Here is a 19257-nt window from a genome sequence, read left to right on the forward strand (position 1 = left end):
CACTATATAATTGTGAATATTGTGAAAAAAATCAAATCTTTTTTGTCAACTTTTCTTCCGAGATATTATTGGATAAAAACATGCTGGATTTTCAAAACGCAGAATGATTCTAAAATCAAACTTATTTTACAATTTTTGCTGCAGTACGAGTATCAAAGGGTAAAAAAACTTAGAAATGGATTTTAGTCCGATCATGTTAGGATAGATGTTTAGTATATGATGATATGATCAGAGTACAAAAAAATGCTGATTTTCTTTATTTAAGATCAAATACTGCCATAAATCGATTCTAATAATCAAAGCAACCATAAAAATATTAATGAAGCTGATCGAAGAGGAAAGGCATGTCATATTTTTAAATAATGCGTTTGATGAAATCACTTATATAAAAATTAAATATGATAGTTAAAAGTACTTAGTAGAGCTATCTAATCAAATATGAATATTTAATTTTGATAAAAATGAGATGATTACAAAGCTAAAGTTATGTATCTCGAAACCCCAGCATTTCAACACCATCGATTATTCCCCTAAAGAAGATGTTAGTGAGAGTAGATTTTTTGAAATATCTATAAACCTGATAAGTGATCTATAAATAATATAAATTTTATAGTTATATTTTATAATTGGAGTACATTCAAGCTTAAATTGTTTCTAATCCTAACACTGCTTTAACCATCCTTGGCTTCGAGAAAGATTTTCAATATTTGATGGGTTGCATTTAAATATAATATGTAGAAAAAATACTAAGTTGTATAATCAAAAAATGGCAGACATAGTATGTTGTAGTATATTTTTGGCGTATCTCAGACAAGCAGACTCTAAGTAATTGAGTCAAAGGTAAAAAGTGTTATAATTGTCCCTGGTCTCCCTTAATAACTAGTAATCACTAATCAGGCAAGACAATAATGAGATTAGGTATATGACTGTACTTTAAATATTACTTTTATTCTTATAATTTGGAAATATTATATTATTTTAGAGGCAATAATCAGTAGAAACATAAATGCCATATTTATTATAGGAACAGAAATTTGGTTTTCTTAAAAAATATGTTATAGATAAAAAAACCTGGTGGAAGCTATCATAAAAAGGGGTATGTAGTCTTCTTATTGTGAGGAATTCTTCACTCTTCATCTTTTGAACCGCATGAGTTTGACTTGATCGGGGTCATCCGGATGGGCAGTTATAATGCCCTCAGATACAAGTTTACTCACGTCATTTTGATTAACATCAAAGTCGAGATGCGATATCCTAAGATAGCTTGATTCATCATTGCTCACATTCTTAGCATACGAAGTCCAAAGAGCTTGTAAAAACATTCCGATTTGATTTATTTCATTATGATCTATTCTCTCGAGAAAAGCTGCAAATTCGGATTTGATATGCTTATATGCAGCCCTTGTGTCTCGAATATTGGCCTCTAAATCCTGCGAGCAAATTCAAAAGTAATTAGTTCAATTTATTTGGGTAGAAGATATCTTACTAGTAAATACTAACCTTAATGGTCTCTGCTTCCCCCTCTGGTCGACTCTGATCACCCTCATTACCCTTGTCAACCTTGGACTTTTCCATTTTTTCGCGACACTCATGGTCAATACTATCCCTAAGTTGAACGATGTTATCCATTTCTTTGATATGCTCCATATTGTTACTTAGGATATGCTCACTCATTTGTTTTAACTCCCGTAGGTTTTGAATATTCTTTTGCATTCCAGCTATAGCTAAAAAATATTGAGCTCCATCATCTCCGGGTAGTTCTTCAACAACTGATGATCCAAGAAGCTCCGTTTCCTTTGCAACAATCATGGCACTTTTCTCATAAGCATTATTAATTTTGCTCTTTTTATTCTGAGGACATGAGTCAATATCATCAGTTTCATCTTTGAATAACTTCAAATTTTCTCTAGCATCTCGAATTTTATCAATCAAGCCCTTCAAAACCGTTGCCTCATCCATCTGAAATAAGGAATAGATTTTTGATTGACAGAATATATAAATATTTTATCATATAAGATGGTGATATATATATATATGTATTTCAACTATAGGATCACGACATGAGAAACATGTTCACCCCTTAACACTAACTGCCCTACATGTCTTTCACAGTGGATCCATCTTCGATTAGTTTTAATAATTTTCATATTGGTTTCATTATCAAATTCAGTGTCTTTCTTAGAATTGGATTTTAGGGATAAGGTTTCAAGGGACTCATTGAGACCGGCCGGGGTTTTAGGGAAACGTCTTTTTTTAAAGACTTCATCCACATCTATCAATGCCAAATTCCAATGTTTGTCAAAGGCTAACAGATATCCAGTCATAAATCCTCTCAAATAATTTACTCCTCGAGTATAAACACGAATACGTAGTTGTTCCTCACGCGCCTTTTTTAGAAGAGATAATGGACCTTTTACTTTATCCATAAATTGCCAAACATTTGGTCCATCCTTTCTTGGTTTTCCTTGAATAGGCATTTGTTCAGGCTTAAAATTCCTTTCAAAACTCGTTGAAGGTTCTTCTTGTTTCACTTTCTGAGGTTTATGATTCGTGCGTTTCTTTTCTACAACACTTACAAATTTATCTACATTGTCCAACACGGGGGCTGAAGGGTCGGGCACTTTCTTTAGTCCTGGGTTATAGATGACAGCCAATGGGTCAAAACTTTCAGAAAAAACATTAAGGGTATCTTCCTCATCATCAGATGAGGAAGAAGACAATGCTGAAGAATACATCACTATTTTAGGAAGCTGAGAATTTGATTTCCCCTCCACGAAATTTAGAGAGTTCAATTCTCTCAAGTGGCCAAAAGGATCGGAGGACGGATTGTTCTGTTAGATCTACTATTTTGAGAGCTCGCACAGAAATAAGAGTTGATCCAAGGATTTCTCCGAGAACTTGAATATAAAGTCCTTCTTTTATCCAATCTCCTCCACCTCCCGGGACTTTGGATACACCTCGAATACTTATATTTGATCCTATTTCACCCTCTTCTGATGCGAGAATCGTGTCAGAGTCCACTAATTTCCGTACGAGTCCTGAAAAAAGTATTCAATTGTGTTATTAAATATATTGATCCCTAATTAACTCACGAAAACTCTGGCAAATACCTTGAATCCAAACCATGGTAAGAGACTCTCCATCCATAGACCAAGATCCAACTTTCTCATCATAGATAACGGAATCTTTCAAATCAGTAATTGAGATTTTAACAAAGGGTTGACATAATTTAGATGATGGACCTGAAGAGGATATCGAAGATGATGAAGTCATGCAGAATATACGTTCCAAAAACCAAAAGAGTAATTAGTAATTCCAGTACTCTAACCAACTAACTTAGTGCTTACTAAATAGAATTCCCCGCCATTGACAGTAGTCTTTAAACACTTTCTTTAAGACGCAATGAGTTTTTTTGTATCCAGGTGGACGTTTTTTACTAATCAGATTCCATTCTTCAAATAGAAGTTATTTCGAGAGCCAATCAAATACAGCTATGTTTATTTTACCTCATCTACACTAACTTTGTGATCATGTTATATTATAAGTTCGATCTAGATTAAAAATACTATGGGGATCACGATCTTTTGATTTAATTTAAAGCTCGATCTTCTAAATTAAAATATTATATTATTTTATTTTAATTGTCATTTAATCCTGCTTAAATACTCTAATGATATTCGAATTTTAATTAATAATGTCTACTAGCAGCTGTAACTTAAATAATATTTTAACCACAACATGACTGCGTCAGTAGAATGAATATTTTCATAATTAATTAAGTTAGTAATATCTTTAGGAATTAAAAAGATTAATAAAATTAATACCATTTGATCTGTTACCATTTCAATTCACAGAAAAATTAATTAATAACTTAATTATTAGCAACAATACAGTCAATTCCGGAAAATATCTCAAAAAAAATCAATGTTAGTACGTAAATAAACGACTTTTTATTAGAGCAATTATAATATAAATTATGCAGATAAAAGCAACGTTTAACCCTTTATTAATGAATTACTCAACATGCTAAGTACTCCATGCTTAACTACAAAGAAATAATCCAAAAATGGGCATAGAAAATGCCTCTAATTTATAGATATTTGTTCAAAATAATTATTCGAACATGTTAGAGTAACAAAAATGGATTTTATAAATAATTCCGTTTGGTGAGATTTGAAAAAAAAAACACAAAAACAAAACATTAAACTTTATTAGCAAAAACAAGGTAAGATAACTGATTTTATAAAGTAAATAATAAATGCTAAAAAATTATTTATGTAATTGAGCCATTAAATACATTAAATGTCCTGTGCTTTTCTTTTTTTCTTAATCGTTTTGTAGATGCACTACAGATAACAATAAAATCACTGGATAAAGGTGACAATTCGCTGATGAGAGCAACAAGTCGCTCATTGCTTTTATCTATTCCCTTACTGTTTTATTAATTAGCATTTAGTAATATTTTAATGGCGTGTTTGTGACTGAACTAAAAAATAACCAAAACGGCTTTTCGCTCCCAGGTCATCATTAAACCACACTTAGCTACATTTTTGTTTTTAACAAGGTGTGGCTCAGCTTATCCAGATTTGTCTGTATTTACTACTAATAAAAAGCTAAACTGCACCATCGTTAAATTACTCAGCAATAACTCTGTAAGTACTTAATTAATAAGTAAATACTATTCGGTACACAACTATTTATCCTTTTTCAATTCTAACCTTCGCTATTTGTTCCGCGTTCAAAACAAATATTGTATACAATTTATTATACAAAGTACAAGAACCACTTGTAAAAAGATCACAATCCCGAGTTAGTAACTAAAAATAATCTAAATAGAGCAGTGATTTTCAATTTATTTATTTTTTACATCCCAAAACTTACAACTTACAAATGGACAGACCCTTAACTAATTAACTAACCCCCCCCAGAATAAAATATCTTGTAAAAATTTGCTGAAAAGACAATGTTATTTGTCACAATTTCGACAATGATCATTGTTCTCAAATTTGTCTTTCGTAAAAAAAAGGTTATTTGTCAAAGTTGGCTTTCTAAAAAGTCATAAACGTTTTGTCAAAAGTGTCAAAAAGCCTAATATGACCCTACCCCAAGAAAAATAAAATCTAAGTAACTGCCGTGCTAATGGGATAACCGAAATCTTGGGGCGCACCATTAAACAGTCTATTTGACCTTATTTATGGTAGGTAACATAATTATTGCGTTACACACGGTTATTCCCAGTACGGACTATTGCTCCGAGTCACCAACTTCCAAAGTGCATAGTTTAAGAAACACTGCTCTACAGTATAGATATTATAGACTGTACCTTATCCCCCCCAAAGGATCACGACTTAAGATGGTGTTGATATTAATTTAAAAGGCATAAAATTTTATGTTATTTACTACGATCAAAAACATAATAGTTTATTTATTTTTAGGAGAAAAGGCCGCAGGTTGTACCGCTTTATATATTTTGAAGATCTACTTTCCTATTTTCTATAAACATGTCCTCTTTGGGGGGCTCTTTTATGAATTCATAAAATACTCTGTTTTATGTGGGAAAAACGGTTAAAAATCGACTTAAAGTCAGAGTAAAATTTAACATGAACTACAAACAGAGGCGTCCGCACAGTGGGGATGAAGGTGGGCTGTAACTGTTGACTTCCACCACGTTTTTAAAAATAGGCGTCATAGTGTATGAGTGGTTGAGTTTTTTCTCAAAATCTGTATTTCTTACCGAGCAGGCGGTAATGATGTGCATTAAACTGAAAATTCTAGTAATAGTGACGTCATAGACTGTAAGTGGTTGGATGTTTTGTCAAAATCTGCTTTTCTTGCCCATCAGTCGGTACGATATATCAAATTGAAAATTCTAGGAAGCCCGATTACATAATTATTTCACCTTGTATTAACATTGAGTAATAGTAGATATTTAGTATATCGAAGTATTTTCCGAATTCTTAAATAATTTAACCATTTTCAATTTGATTTGCCTCTCCTTCCTTAGCCCGAGCAACGCTGGGTAATCCTCAGCGAGTACATTATATAATCTTCTAGACGCCCTGCCAAAATAAAAGATTTAAGATATAAAAACAACTAGAATCAAAATTTATAAACCCAGACAAACGTCTTTTTTTGTAAGCCAAACTAATGGTAATTCTAATAAATCATGACCGGTCAAATTTGATTTCCGGATTATTATTATTAGAATTAGTAATATTTTTTTTTTGTTTTGGTTGGGAGGGTCGGGTCCTACGGGTTTGCTGCCACTACTGTAACGCCATACGTATCATATCTGATACATGGATATTGGAATCCTCGATTTGAGCAGTTCGACATTTTTTTGGATCAAAAACTTCATGGATGTAATTGTAAACATATAATAGTGGATTATAATTATCAAACGGAAAAAAAAGTACAAATTTCTTACTTACGAGTAATGACCCATGATGTTAAAATGTTCCAAACGTATTGCCTAATAGAAAAAGTGCTACAACCACAAGCTTCCAAAAAATTTCAAATCTAATTTTAGAGGTGTTGTATGAAAAAAAATCCTTCAATATTATATACAAATATCATCAAGTACAGTAAACAATTTAAATTGAATAAACAATTCAATTTTCCACCAAAAACTAAAAAATGTTCCATTTTGACCGATCAAAAAAATAAAAATATTTTTGTTCCTAAAAATGAACAAGGATTGTAATTTTAAAATAGCAAAAAATAATGAGCACGCATCAACCTAGCGGGTATTATAGGGTAAATTAATTATTCATTTGTGGTGAGTAATATATTATTTTAACATTATTAAACGTTATGCATAGATAAAAATTAGTGAGAATTTGAAATAAAACTATACATTCAAATAGATACAATTATTAAAGAATCAATCATGCACTAATTATACTTCTTGAACAAGAGTGACAAAATTTTATTATTATTGTAATTTGCAACATCTACTGCCGAATGCCCAGCAAAGTTTTTTGTTTTAACAGATGCTCCAAAACTCAGAAGTTTAAGGGCAATCTCATAATGCCCTGACATTGAAGCATACTGGAGAGGTGTATTACCCATTTTATCTTTTATATCTATGTTTTGACGAAACTGACTAGCATTTTGTGTAAGTACTATAACTACTCCAAGATGACCATTTTGACATGCCAAATGTAAAGGAGTTTCTCCAATATCCCCAGCGATGGAAAAAGGTTCAGCTCCTAAACTGAGCAAAAGCTGCACAATGTCGGCTTGACCCAATTGGGCAGCGACATGAACTGCAGTTTTTCCTTCATCATTAGTTGCATTCACGTTCATGGGAGGTGATCCAGGGCGTTGAAGAATTTCTTTTACACTAGAAGATCCTTTCAAAAGATTATCACAATCTTCACAGCCTCCACAAACGGGGTAGCAGCTACTTTGATAAAGAACTCGAGATCTGAATGTTTCATTAACATGATTAACTCCAAGGTAATGACAGGTTAATTCAAGGTCTCCCATGATGATAGATTTAAAGAATTTTTCCTTTTTGGATTTAAAAATATTAGTATTAAACTTTTGAGGAGAGCCTTCAACTTCCACAGGATTCTCATAGTCCTCCTCTTTGTCATTGAAGTAATTAACCAAAAGTTTTGATGAATAGCTTTGTATTAGATCCTTAATCTTCGAGCACATTGAGACGTCAATCGGAGTTTGATTTCTTTTATTCCTTATTTGAACATTTGCTGAATAGTCCAGTAGAAGTTTAACTATACTCAAGTATCCATAGGAAGCTCCGAGATGAAGAGCTGTATCCCCGAACTTGTCCCTCAAATCAATTTGAAGGGGATAACTCTGGTGTTCAGCAAAATATAAAATAGCTTTAGTACTGGATTCATGTCCATAAAGAATGGACAAATGAAGTGGAGTGTGTCCATTTTGATCTTGAGAGTTAAGAATGATGCGAGAGGAAGGACATTGCAGTATCAGCAGAATTACATTTTGATGGCCAAATTGAGATGCTAAATGAAGAGGAGTTCTTCATTTCAAGGAAAAGTAAATTATTATATAATTACATCTATATAATTGAATGAATACCTACCTATATTTAATATCAACAATGGTAGGATCCGCTTTAAATGTATTTAAAAAAAGGTCAACCATTTTGCAGTCCCCATTCATTGAAGCAACATGGAGAAGTGTGAAACCAAAGTGATTCTCTTGATAGTTGACACTTGGATAATGATCTTTCTTCAAACAAAACTCACAATTACAAAGTGGATGATGTTGAGCTTCATCCACAGAGTCTGTTTCATTCGGTAACGAATCTTTACCTCCATAAAGAATTTGACAAACGGATTGTACATCAGAACTGCGTACAGCAGAAAACATTTTCAATACTTTTGCATTTTCTGACTACAACAATGGAAGAGGAAAATCAAACTTGGATAATAGAATTAATTTAATTAATTATATACTTGAATATCCACGGATGGAGTAAATGTTGGGATTCCATGCATTAAATACTCCAACGCCGCTTCTAATGAAGCCAATAAGTACTCATATTCACCCTTTTTAAGTAAATTAGAATATCGAAAGTCCTTCATGAGAACGAATTGAGTGTACCAATCCTTGACAACAATGGTCTTTGTAATTACACTGATGAGATTCTGTAACAAATCATCAGATGTGTGTAATTTCTCAAAAAAATATAAAGCTCTGTAAAGACACTCCAATTTGTCCAGTGGGGTAGAATATTGAACAATATGTACTAATTCAGTTTTAGATTTCATGATGTTGACTCTATTGTTTTCTTCCTTCCATTCCTTACCAAATATATCAGTGATGGCCAAGGATTTGATGGATCGATTTAGTAAAGCATTTTTCTCTATCCAATCATTTTTAAGCTTATTTGAAAGAGGTGTGCTGATGTTATACAAAATATAAGTCTCCAAGGAGGACTCCAAAAGGTCGATATTGACAGACTAAAGAGTGATTATAATTATATAAATGATATTTCAAAAGGCTGAACATAGGCGAAGGGGAACATACTTTGGAAGTTTGCTTTAATTTTTTAAAGGATGACTTAATTAAATCTCCAACTAGGCTCTTATCGGGATCAAAATTTGAACAGGACGCCTCAATTTTTCTGATAACATCCGTATCAACATGTCTGAATAAATACTGTATACAGTCTTCAACGCAAGATAATTTATAATCACTAACGATAGAGCCGTCTGTTTTAAAGCTTGGGTGCTCACCAAGGTAGGCATCGAGGCATAATACATTATATTTTTGGAGATCATCGTTATAAAATACCTCTGAGAATAAAATCTGCCGTACGAGCTCAGAGTTTCCTTCAGAATCCATTACCTATTTTAAAGGTTTTAAAAATGTAATATTAATTTATAATTTAATGTTTATTAAATATATACCTTGATTTGATTCTTTTGATTGATCTGCAGACGCTTATCAGCCAAGGAACAATACTTTCCTGGAATGCCTTCTTCATCTGGAATAAAAATATGTCGACTTACATCCTCTGGTCTTAGAGACAATTCTGAAGGCAGAGAATCTTGTCTAGGAATTGCAATTGTCCATTTTTCATGGATAGTCTTTTGAAATAAATCCGGGAACTCGTCTCTGAATCCTTTCAAAAAAGAATTATTTTCAAGATTTTCATCATATTTAATTATTCGGGAAAGCGTCTCGGTTGAAGAGGCTATAGACATGATCCTTTCGTCTCATGAATGACTAATTACCTCAAATTGACATGTAATTATTATTGCACATCAATTCAATATGACGGTGGTATCAAATAATCAATAGTCAGTCCTAGATCAACAAGACATAATTAATACGAATTAAAATATGTTAAATAATAATAATAATATTACTTAGTAGAGTACAACGGATTGCATCACGCGCGCACCGAACATACATCACTGACGTCATCCAGTTATTCCTTTAAATAAAAATATGTCAACTTTTTTATCCAATCTCTTCACATTTTGTACTTAATTAATTGGATTATTTGAGATCTCCCTACTCAAGGTGGGAACTGGGATAAAATATTTTCGCGGAAAATAACCATCATTTTGTGAATTTGATGTGTGCATATAATTTTTACATTTCTTTTTATTTGATATTTGAAAGAAATCTCCAATTTTCATATTAATTATTAAGTGATATGTACGAATTTAAAATTAACAGTATACAATTGAAAGTATGTCAGTGTGCTGCTGACATAACTTATTACGATTTAATTTCGATGGCTAATAATATATACATATACCTTTATATTTAGTATAAATAATCAAATTACAATATTGCTCTGCCTCTTGGGATTCATTCATCTACACAATAAACATGCACTTCTCGGAAGTCGATGAATTTTTTTCCCAGATTGAACGCCCCAGTAATTTGGACTCTTCCACTAAACGCGTTGAAGAATTTGTTTCTTCATTAGAAACACATGACAATGTAGCCTTGGTCTCATCTGGAGGAACAACCATTCCACTTGAGAAAAGAACTGTACGCTACATTGATAACTTCTCAGCTGGGACACGAGGCTCTGCCTCCGCTGAGTATTTATTGGGGAAGGGCTATAAAGTGATATTCCTTTATCGAGAAGGATCACTCAGACCTTATCAGCGACATTTTCAAGGCATTAATTTCTTGGATATTGTAGAATTAGCAGAGGAGAAGGTTTGCGTTAAGAGAGAGCATTTATCCAAAATTCGAGGTCAGTATCATATGTATATGTACTTTCAAACATCATCTCATAATATAATATTATTTTGTTTCTTTCAGACATTTATAAAGAATATAATTCTAAAAAGGACCAACTTCTTGAAGTAACATTCAGAAGTTTAGCAGACTACCTTTGGCTCCTTAGAGCCCTATCCTTAGAATTAAGTCCTTTAGAGTCTCGTGTTCTTTTGTATTTGGCAGCCGCTGTCTCTGACTTCTACGTTCCAGATACCGAACTTCCACAACACAAGATCCAATCTGCAGAAGGAGCAAGGACTCTTGAATTAAAAATTGTACCTAAACTCCTTGGCCCATTGGTAACACGTTGGGTACCTAAAGCATTGGTTGTTAGTTTTAAACTTGAAACAGATCCTAAAATACTCATGGACAAGGCTAAAAGGGCTCTGAATACATATGGGCATAGCTTTGTTGTAGCAAATATACTTGAAACTCGAAGAGAGAGCGTTATTATAGTTTGCAAGGATGGAGAATCTGTTCAAATAACTAGAAATACTAACGAATCAGAGATTGAAGAATGTATCATTGAGTTCTTATGCAAGAAGCATGGTATATTCGTGACTTAAAAAATCTTAATTAATTCATTGTAGGTCTAATCATTACAAATCGATAATTATTTAACAGATTTAATATGTCGAATCTTTTGTAAATTCGTATAATAAAAACCTATAAAAAACTTGGAAAATTGTTAAGAAATTGTGGGAAGAGATTAAAAAGAATATGAGAGGACGTACAGAGGATTTTGATTCAATAGAATATGTATGATTCATTGTAGCTAGAGAGGATGCTTCATACTTTATGAAGTATCCTCTCTTACTCCCCCCTTTTAAATAAATTTATATGTTTTTTCGGATGGAATGTACGTCAGCTGTAATTGAGGAGTTAGCTGGGAGGGACTCAGCCATAGAAATTTAATGTACTAGCTGATAGAGAAAGGACTTTAAAGAGGCATTTCAATCAATGAAAACCTCGACTTTACCTCATAACGGTCTATAAACTATTATGTTGAATCAGTATTAACTGTTAATATGTTCTATATGTCTGGATAAAATATTTTAACCTTATTTTATAAATGTAACATTGTGGTTAATTAAGTAATTAGTATTAGTTAGTCCAGGCTTTGTGTACGTGTCAGTATACAACGAAGCAAAACTATAGAATGTCATTAGAGGACCCTTTTTTTGTTGTCAAAGAGTAAGTTTTTGACAGATTATTTTCCCGAATTTGTTAATAATATCATAATTATTACAATTTCATCTATCTTAGAGAAGTGTTGAAGGCCTTGTCAAAAACACGGGGACTATTTGAGCGTTGGAAGGAAGAAGATTGCTTAAGGAGCAATGAGGAGAGGGAATGGTCATCGACAGAATTGAATAATTCTCTTCGTTCTATAGAATGGGATCTCGAGGATCTGGATGACACGGTACAAATTGTTGAAAAGAATCCTGCACGATTCAAAATTGATAAGGGAGAACTATTGGCTCGAAAAGAATTTATTAAAAAAACTCGTGATGAAGTTCGCTGTATGAAAGAACGTGCATCTTCTGCAGCAAAGCCTCAAATTCAGAGAAATGTAAAATAAAATTGAATGTCAAAATTGTAGCTTGTATATAAATACAAATATATAAAATTCGTTTTATAGAGCTTGGATAACGTACCTCTTGGAAGTCCCACGACGAAGGGAGTTAAAGGCTCATCAACTAAATACTCACGATTACCAAATGATGAATTTGATGAAGTTCCACAGCCCGACTTACCAGGCAATGATCGACTCCCCACATCTCAAAATAATAATCAAGTTTCAAAAATGTCAGAATCCTCTAGCAACATTCGTTGTATGTCGGATTCTCTTGGAACTGATATCGATGAACATGCCATCATGTTGGACGAGTTTGGAGCAGAAATGGCAAATGCAGAGTCCAAATTGGATGCTACTATGCGGAAAATGTCTAAAGTTATTCATATGTCCAATGGTTGTTATATACATACATATATACGATATATCTAGAGTCTCAACACAAAAAGAGCCTTAACCAAAATCAAGAAAATTATAAGTTATTCCCAATTTAAATTTTACTTCATGATTATAATCGCCTTCATTGACTTATTTCAATGTATCAGTATTGGCTGATAATCAGTCAATATATTTTTTTATTTCAAATTTCTGAGATGAAATGAGAATGCTAGCTAAAATGGGTCTATTTAATTACAAACGAAGTTGAGTTGCATTTCAAAAACAATTTTTTAATTTGGCCTACAAAAAAAAAAAAATAATAATGATTAATCAATATTAACTAAACGATCAAACAAACGCCGAATAAGTAAGTCTTTACAATATTTGGATTTTGATTACATAAAAAAGACAATTTTGATCTTGTTTTTTTAATTTACCGCTTTTTAAAATATTACTGCCCTTGAAATATTCCCCTGCCAGATCGTTTCTGACCCATGTGTATTGTAAAGCAGAAGAAATGTAACTTAATGAAGTTAGTTCTTGGACTATGAGTTTGCCACTCTTGGTATAGAACAGATATGCAATTGTCTAATTACTGACCCTCGACCCCTTAAATTTATTTGCCAAGTTGCAGTTATCCCGAGTAAACAAAATTAGTTGGGTTGATCCTTCTTTCGTGCATTTTTGATCATAACAAGACAATGATAAAAAATTTGATTACGAAATATCGTTGCAAATGACAAGTTGTAGTTTTTCAATTCCTGCTTCAACTATGCAAGTTAATCCTTACTTTAAAACGATATCTTACTCACGATATTTATTTTCCTAATACTTGTCTCTCGTTTCATCATGGGTAATCTCAAATTTTACAAAAAAAAACATTTATAATTATATAATATTGATGAAAACACGAGAATACAATACAAGGACGTTCGGTGTCATACATCAACTTTTGGAAGGCCTTAGGTGGCTACATGCAAAGTATCAGGCGACCCCAGTATGGGCCGTGACCTACAGTTTGGGAACTACTGGTCTAGAGCCTTCATTTGATTATTTTTGGAAAATACATTTTAGCATCTATTTTTTCTACTGGCGTCCCATTTTTTCGTACTGAAATAATCTATATGGTGATGCCAAATCCCCCCTTCCGATGGTGACGGCCCTGACTGGATACCTTTTAGAGTAATTTAAGAATTAATAGAAATTGAAGTTCAATTAATCAAATGCAATCCAGACTCCATTTTTGAGAAAAACATTTCTTGCTCGCTTTTGTGTTAACTGGCCTCTACATAATATATCGAGATATATATATTTATAAGCTAAGGATCACATTTCTTAATAAATAATATTTTTATTTTAATATATAATTTCAGATCGTCGCCAATGGATGGCAATAGGTATATTATCAAGTGCTATGATTATTATACTTCTGATGTTACTTATATGAGAAAAATTGGGGTCCCAATCTGTGGTTTGATTTTTGTTCTCATGAACGAAACTTTACATGTTTTAAATGTTTTTGTATGAAAAATATTTTTTTAGTAATATGAAACGAACTTACCAAAGATTAATTCTGTTTATAATTTCATTTAATCGTTCCTTTCATATTTCTAACATTATTATTTAAAAAAAAAAAAAAATGAAATGTAAAACAATCTAGTCGTTGCGCCGTATAATATTTTTCCCATCTTCCCATCTTGAGTTTGATACAACCAAAGTCAACTCTCTAAATACAATACAATTTGAGCAACTTTTATCAAGTTGAAAGTTGAAATATTTTTATATTTTGCTATGTTTTTTGAAAAGGAGAGCTTTTTGTATGATTATTGTATCATCGTTAATCACTTTAATTACTAGAAAACCAGCTGATCTTATCATAATTAATTATACTATTTTGTTCTCGCCCTTTTCTCAACAACGATGCCTTATATAATATCATTCTGTCAAAATACAATTATATATATAATTATCATTATATTCCATTGTTTTTGTTTTTTTGAATGCTTCAACCTTCAAAGATCTCACCTACACATCAGTCATTAATTATCACTGCTTTAGTATTATACTTTTCCCCTTCATTATCCATAATTAATTATAATATAATAATCACTCAATATATTTTATAAACCATCAAATTTTATTGCTCAAATATTTTTATTTTATTCTACTTACATCACAATTTTTTTTCGTTCTTTGTTCAATCACCCATTCCTTTATTGTATTATTCCCTTAAATATTAATTAATTATTTATTAATCCCTATGATGTTCAATTATTACTCAAATTATAAGTTTTTATCAATCTGTACTCTTTTCTTCTCTAATTATCATTCTTTGAACAATATTGTCTATACATTCATAAATTAATTATTATATGTGTACACTATGGTTTTTATTAATTTCATATTTTATTTACTTAACAAACGGGTTAATTTCTTAATAATTAATTTAATATATAAACATTTGAGTTGTTTTTATTCATTTTCTCAATAGGACCTGAGCAAACTAAAAAATATATATTATCCATAAGGTGAATGGGACGTTTCACAGTGCCCTCTATGGTGAGTAACATACCTATATCACGTCGGTACCTACATTGCTTCACGCACCCTATTCTCTATAAAGAAACAGAAAAAAGGGCCCAAAAATCAGTTGGTAATTAGCCACATTTGTCAATCATACCAACTGCTATATATTTCTTATGTGCACCCAGACTATCTCCGTCATATTACTTCTTCGCCATTTTTAAAATGAATTATATATATATTTCGTAAAGTTGATAATCCTGTAGAGAAAAACTCGTGCAAGGAGAAGGGGAGAGAAAGACTTATGGTATTGTTGTTTAAAATACTAATGTGATTATCAGCTGCCTGCTTTATTATGAATTTGAGAGTATAACGAAAGTATTAATTAGCAAAATGTTTAATGAAGATATACTACGAATAATTGACTTAGAAGTTTTTTATCCTTTACAGTAGATTTGAAATCTTCCACACTCCATGAAATTGTAATTTATTATGAACCATATTCTCAAAATAATAACTAATGAAACGACAAAGTAGAGTATACGAAATATATTTGAAGTTTTTACTTGATTTTATGGATGAATATCCATGCTCTTGATATGAGATGAGGATAATGAGTGGCGTTTAATTCTAGACAGGGAACTAAAGGCATATTTATATCGACAAATCCGACAAGCCATCTGTTTCTCGTCCGATAAGTATTTCCAAATTCCCGAGCCTCCCTTTCCAGAAATCCAGACAGAAAGAGACGTTATTTTAGGCATTTTATTCAGTTCTCTATCGACTATTAGTGTCTAGTATTATATAAATATTGAATAATAAGGCGGAAATTGATAACGTTCTTGATAGAGGAAGATGTTTATTATTTTTATCAGTGATACCATAAGTATTTATTCTGTTCTCCTCGCACGCTTTGGTATCCTTACCAAATTATTAACCTTACAGTTATTAGGTACTTTTTTATTTATCAAAAAGAATATATTATGAAATAGCCAAGACGTACGTAGCGAGAGGAGGGAATCGACAGCTGACAACAAAATGCATAGTGTATTTTTGTGTTAGCGAGGTAACGCCGTGATATATTATACTAGTGGTATTACCCGAAGTAACAAAGCGTTGGCAGACAAATTCTGTTTGAATAATATAGAAGATATTACCCCAAGAAATCCTCAATGTTACTCTCCATTTTTGTGTGAGCACACTCACACGTAACTATTCAATACTTATATCAACTCAATAAATATTCTCGCCTCAAGAATGACATGTGAATCCGAAGTTTACATAGATATTCAAATACTTTGAGCTGAATTTTGCTGCATGAGTATTTTCGAGTTTCTAAAAATACAACTCGAGGAATTACGGCCTTTACTTTTTTACTGGCTTGAATACTTGTTAATCACCGCAACACTTTAGCTCGTCCGACAAAAAAGTCTTATTTATTAAATTACTATTGAAACTTGTAAATTAAAAAAAGATATAAATAGAATGAATACACTAAGATAGCAAGTTCGTCCCATGGTGTCGTAATGTTGGCATTATACTTTATTGATCTGGCTATCCCAAAATTACAGACTAGGGGGGGAAAAAATCTTTGATGGGCGTTCCTTTCTTTAATTCCTTTTTTATTATTCTTCACGATAAATATTTGACCTAAGGACCAAAGCTAAAATCAATGGTTCGAAACGACCTCGACAACCCACTATCAAGTATGTAGAGTCAGAGACAGATCTGAACAAGAGGGACTCTGGACTACATTTTTAAAAATATAAGAGCATTGATAACTCTAGTAAGTTTTTGGAGTTCTTTTGAGAACTTACTCCAAGAGACGAATCAAGAGTATTTTACTTTAATAGGGGGAATATGGATTCCTAATATGTAGAGATGTATTAATTGTGAAGGTCTGTCTTGAGGCCCAGTAATTTCCCTGTACAACCTGAGAGCCGGGGAGTATTGTGGGATCTTATGATGGTCCTTTGATGCTCAAGGAAAGGTGTATGATAAATTAAACTTGCATCGGGCCCAGAACATAATCTGCACAGCCTGTTGGTGTAGGGGTGCATTATACAAAATTACAAGGTTCCTTGGTGCCTAGAAACACGGCGACGGTAGAGTTTAAACTGTATTGTGGGCTAGCACTTCGCCTGTACAATCGGTATTTTGGGATATTAGGAGTTTTTTGTTGCTCAGGGATGGGGCAACATATAAGTTTAACTATCAAAGGCGTCCACAGGATTTTTTTTTTTTTTTTTTTTTGGGGGGGCTAATTTTTTCCCGTAGAAGCGATTTTTTAAATTTTCTCCATTTTGGGGGGCTACAGCAGACGCCCCTGACTGTAGAATACTAGAAGGCTCATTGGTGCCTACAAACACGGAAGTGGTAGAGTTTAAACTATATTTTGGCCGAGACTTGACCTGTACAACCTAATAGCCGGGGTGGGGTGTATTTTGGAATATTACGAGGGTTTATTGATGCTCAAAGAAGCAGCGGTTGATAAATTTAACTTAACTCGGGCCCAGTAGTTCACCTGCACAACCCGTGGGCTGGAGTGTCCTATAGTATATAAGAAAGGTTCCTTGGTGACTAGAGACGCGGTGGAGGTAGAGCTTAAACTATATTTTGGCCCAGTACTTCACCTGTACAACCTGACAGTATTTTGGATATTAGGAGGTTTCCTTGATGGTCAGGAAAGCAGCTGCAAGACTGCAAGGTCGGCATCTGACCCAGAATAATGCAATTATCCGTGGGTTTGACCGTAAAATTTTAATAATTATTCTCGCTGCATCTTGGTGTTGGTATGTATCTTTGCACTTTTTTTTAAAAAATAAGGAGAAAGAGTAAGTTTGCCCGGCGTTGCTCGGGATATTAAGAAATTAGAAACGTAAAATTTTAAGAATTATTCTAGCTGCATGTTTAATTGAGTTTATAAGGTTCAGAGAAGAAAAAAAATATTGAACTAATGTTCACTCATCTTTCATATGATTGTCAAAAATACTTTGTCTTACTATCTCTATTTTTTCTTGTATATAGTTTGGTTCACTGAAGTCCTTGCACACTCATTTCGCACGCATGATTTCTCCCTTTTTATTATTATTATTGCACTTCACTTCATACTCTTTTTTTGAAAATTAAAAAGATACAACATAAGGATAATAATAAAAAGGAAAATAAATACGTGCTAAATTGTGCGTAAGCACTTCAGTAAACCCACCTTAAATTTTACAATCTCCTTTTAAAAAAATATACAAAACAATATGCATCGAGAATAATTTTTAAAATTTTACGTTCTTTATTTTTTGTCTTATATGAAATAATAGGCTGTTAGTAAAAAAATTCCATATATGGAGCTTTATAAATCTACATGAAATACTTCAACATAATCCATTCATTGGTTTGGGTGTAATTCACGGACAAACAGACTGATACGTAGACATTTGCATTTAATACTCCGTTATATCAAGGTTAATAGAAATGCAAGGTTATACCATAACGCGTGTACGACTAATTTTTGACTTCCGCCAAGCATTTTAAAATTGACGTCTTAGTAGATGAGTGGTTGCATGTTTTGTCCAAATTTATTTTTCTTACCCAGCAGTCGGTACTATATACCAAATTGAAAATTCTAACAATAGTGACGTCATAGACTATGAGTGGTTGCATGTTTTGTCCAAATCTGCCTATCTTGCCAGCAGTTGGTACAATACATCAGATTGAAAATTCTAGCCGGCCCGATTACATGATGGTATAACCTTGTACTTCTATTAATCTTGCGTTATATAATATATACTAGAGTAGGTTTATCCGGCGTTGCCCAGGACATAAAAAAATTGAAATTTATTAAGAACTCTTTTGCTTGATAGAAACAAAAAAATAAAGACCGTAAAATTTTAAGAATTATTCTCATGTTTGTTTTATGAGTATGAGTATACTAATAGTTAGGGACTCATCTTTCACACATTGAGGAAGTAGTTGCTTTATTCCGGATCAGTCTTGCAGCCGCTTCCTTGAGCATCAATGAAACCTCACAATTAATCTGAATTACT

At 32.5% G+C, this 19257-nt stretch overlaps 5 protein-coding genes and 1 long non-coding RNA gene across 7 annotated transcripts; 2 read left to right on the forward strand and 4 right to left on the reverse strand.

Moving 5' to 3' along the window:
* Positions 1-927: 927 nt before the first annotated feature.
* On the reverse strand, positions 928-1959 carry LOC121122840 (uncharacterized). Its single transcript, XM_040717913.2, has 2 exons — positions 1501-1959; positions 928-1430 (listed from the first exon to the last, which is right to left on the reverse strand). The coding sequence occupies exons 1-2, from the start codon at positions 1957-1959 to the stop codon at positions 1134-1136; spliced, it is 756 nt and encodes a 251-aa protein (XP_040573847.1). The 3' UTR covers positions 928-1133.
* Lsm11 (U6 snRNA-associated Sm-like protein LSm11) lies at positions 1959-2735 on the reverse strand. Its single transcript, XM_071889799.1, has one exon. It carries the CDS (start codon positions 2733-2735, stop codon positions 2046-2048), a length of 690 nt encoding a protein of 229 aa, XP_071745900.1. The 3' UTR covers positions 1959-2045.
* Positions 2736-4465: 1730 nt separating this feature from the next.
* Positions 4466-11425, forward strand: Ppcs (phosphopantothenoylcysteine synthetase). Its single transcript, XM_071889803.1, has 3 exons — positions 4466-4652; positions 10277-10714; positions 10783-11425. Exons 2-3 carry the CDS (start codon positions 10339-10341, stop codon positions 11304-11306), a joined length of 900 nt encoding a protein of 299 aa, XP_071745904.1. The 5' UTR covers positions 4466-4652; positions 10277-10338; the 3' UTR covers positions 11307-11425.
* LOC121122812 (ankyrin repeat domain-containing protein 27) lies at positions 6773-9917 on the reverse strand. 2 transcript variants are annotated; one of them, XM_040717876.2, is made up of 6 exons: positions 9732-9917; positions 9405-9619; positions 9022-9342; positions 8448-8954; positions 8072-8385; positions 6773-8008 (listed from the first exon to the last, which is right to left on the reverse strand). In XM_040717876.2, the coding sequence occupies exons 3-6, from the start codon at positions 9337-9339 to the stop codon at positions 6895-6897; spliced, it is 2253 nt and encodes a 750-aa protein (XP_040573810.1). In that variant the 5' UTR covers positions 9340-9342; positions 9405-9619; positions 9732-9917; the 3' UTR covers positions 6773-6894. The 2 variants fall into 2 exon arrangements, with proteins under 2 accessions (XP_040573810.1, XP_040573802.1); XM_040717868.2 differs by having other exon boundaries at positions 9405-9901.
* Positions 11426-11793: 368 nt separating the features above from the next.
* Positions 11794-15154, forward strand: Syx6 (Syntaxin 6). Its single transcript, XM_040717896.2, has 4 exons — positions 11794-11934; positions 12007-12313; positions 12383-12713; positions 14068-15154. Exons 1-4 carry the CDS (start codon positions 11900-11902, stop codon positions 14139-14141), a joined length of 747 nt encoding a protein of 248 aa, XP_040573830.1. The 5' UTR covers positions 11794-11899; the 3' UTR covers positions 14142-15154.
* A 397-nt stretch (positions 15155-15551) lies between these two features.
* Positions 15552-15922, reverse strand: LOC139905909 (uncharacterized). Its single transcript, XR_011781028.1, has 2 exons — positions 15784-15922; positions 15552-15734 (listed from the first exon to the last, which is right to left on the reverse strand). It is a non-coding gene; the product is annotated as an uncharacterized lncRNA (long non-coding RNA).
* Between the last annotated feature and the right edge of the window lie 3335 nt (positions 15923-19257).

This window comes from Lepeophtheirus salmonis, chromosome 1 (genome assembly GCF_016086655.4).
Source record: "Lepeophtheirus salmonis chromosome 1, UVic_Lsal_1.4, whole genome shotgun sequence".
Classification (NCBI taxonomy): domain Eukaryota; kingdom Metazoa; phylum Arthropoda; class Copepoda; order Siphonostomatoida; family Caligidae; genus Lepeophtheirus; species Lepeophtheirus salmonis.

Coding starts and splice junctions, on each gene's coding strand:
- LOC121122840 (XM_040717913.2), bottom strand. CDS start 1,959: ATGGATGAGGCAACGGTTTTGAAGGGCTTGATTGATAAAATTCGAGAT. Junction 1,431..1,500: donor GGGAAGCAGAGACCATTAAG/GTTAGTATTTAC, acceptor ATTTGCTCGCAG/GATTTAGAGGCCAATATTCG.
- Lsm11 (XM_071889799.1), bottom strand. CDS start 2,735: ATGTATTCTTCAGCATTGTCTTCTTCCTCATCTGATGATGAGGAAGAT.
- Ppcs (XM_071889803.1), top strand. CDS start 10,339: ATGCACTTCTCGGAAGTCGATGAATTTTTTTCCCAGATTGAACGCCCC. Junction 10,715..10,782: donor GCATTTATCCAAAATTCGAG/GTCAGTATCATA, acceptor TGTTTCTTTCAG/ACATTTATAAAGAATATAAT.
- LOC121122812 (XM_040717868.2), bottom strand. CDS start 9,701: ATGTCTATAGCCTCTTCAACCGAGACGCTTTCCCGAATAATTAAATAT. Junction 8,955..9,021: donor AATTAAAGCAAACTTCCAAA/GTATGTTCCCCT, acceptor ATCACTCTTTAG/TCTGTCAATATCGACCTTTT. Junction 8,009..8,071: donor ATTGTTGATATTAAATATAG/GTAGGTATTCAT, acceptor CTTGAAATGAAG/AACTCCTCTTCATTTAGCAT.
- Syx6 (XM_040717896.2), top strand. CDS start 11,900: ATGTCATTAGAGGACCCTTTTTTTGTTGTCAAAGA. Junction 12,314..12,382: donor AGCCTCAAATTCAGAGAAAT/GTAAAATAAAAT, acceptor TTCGTTTTATAG/AGCTTGGATAACGTACCTCT. Junction 12,714..14,067: donor AGTTATTCATATGTCCAATG/GTTGTTATATAC, acceptor ATATAATTTCAG/ATCGTCGCCAATGGATGGCA.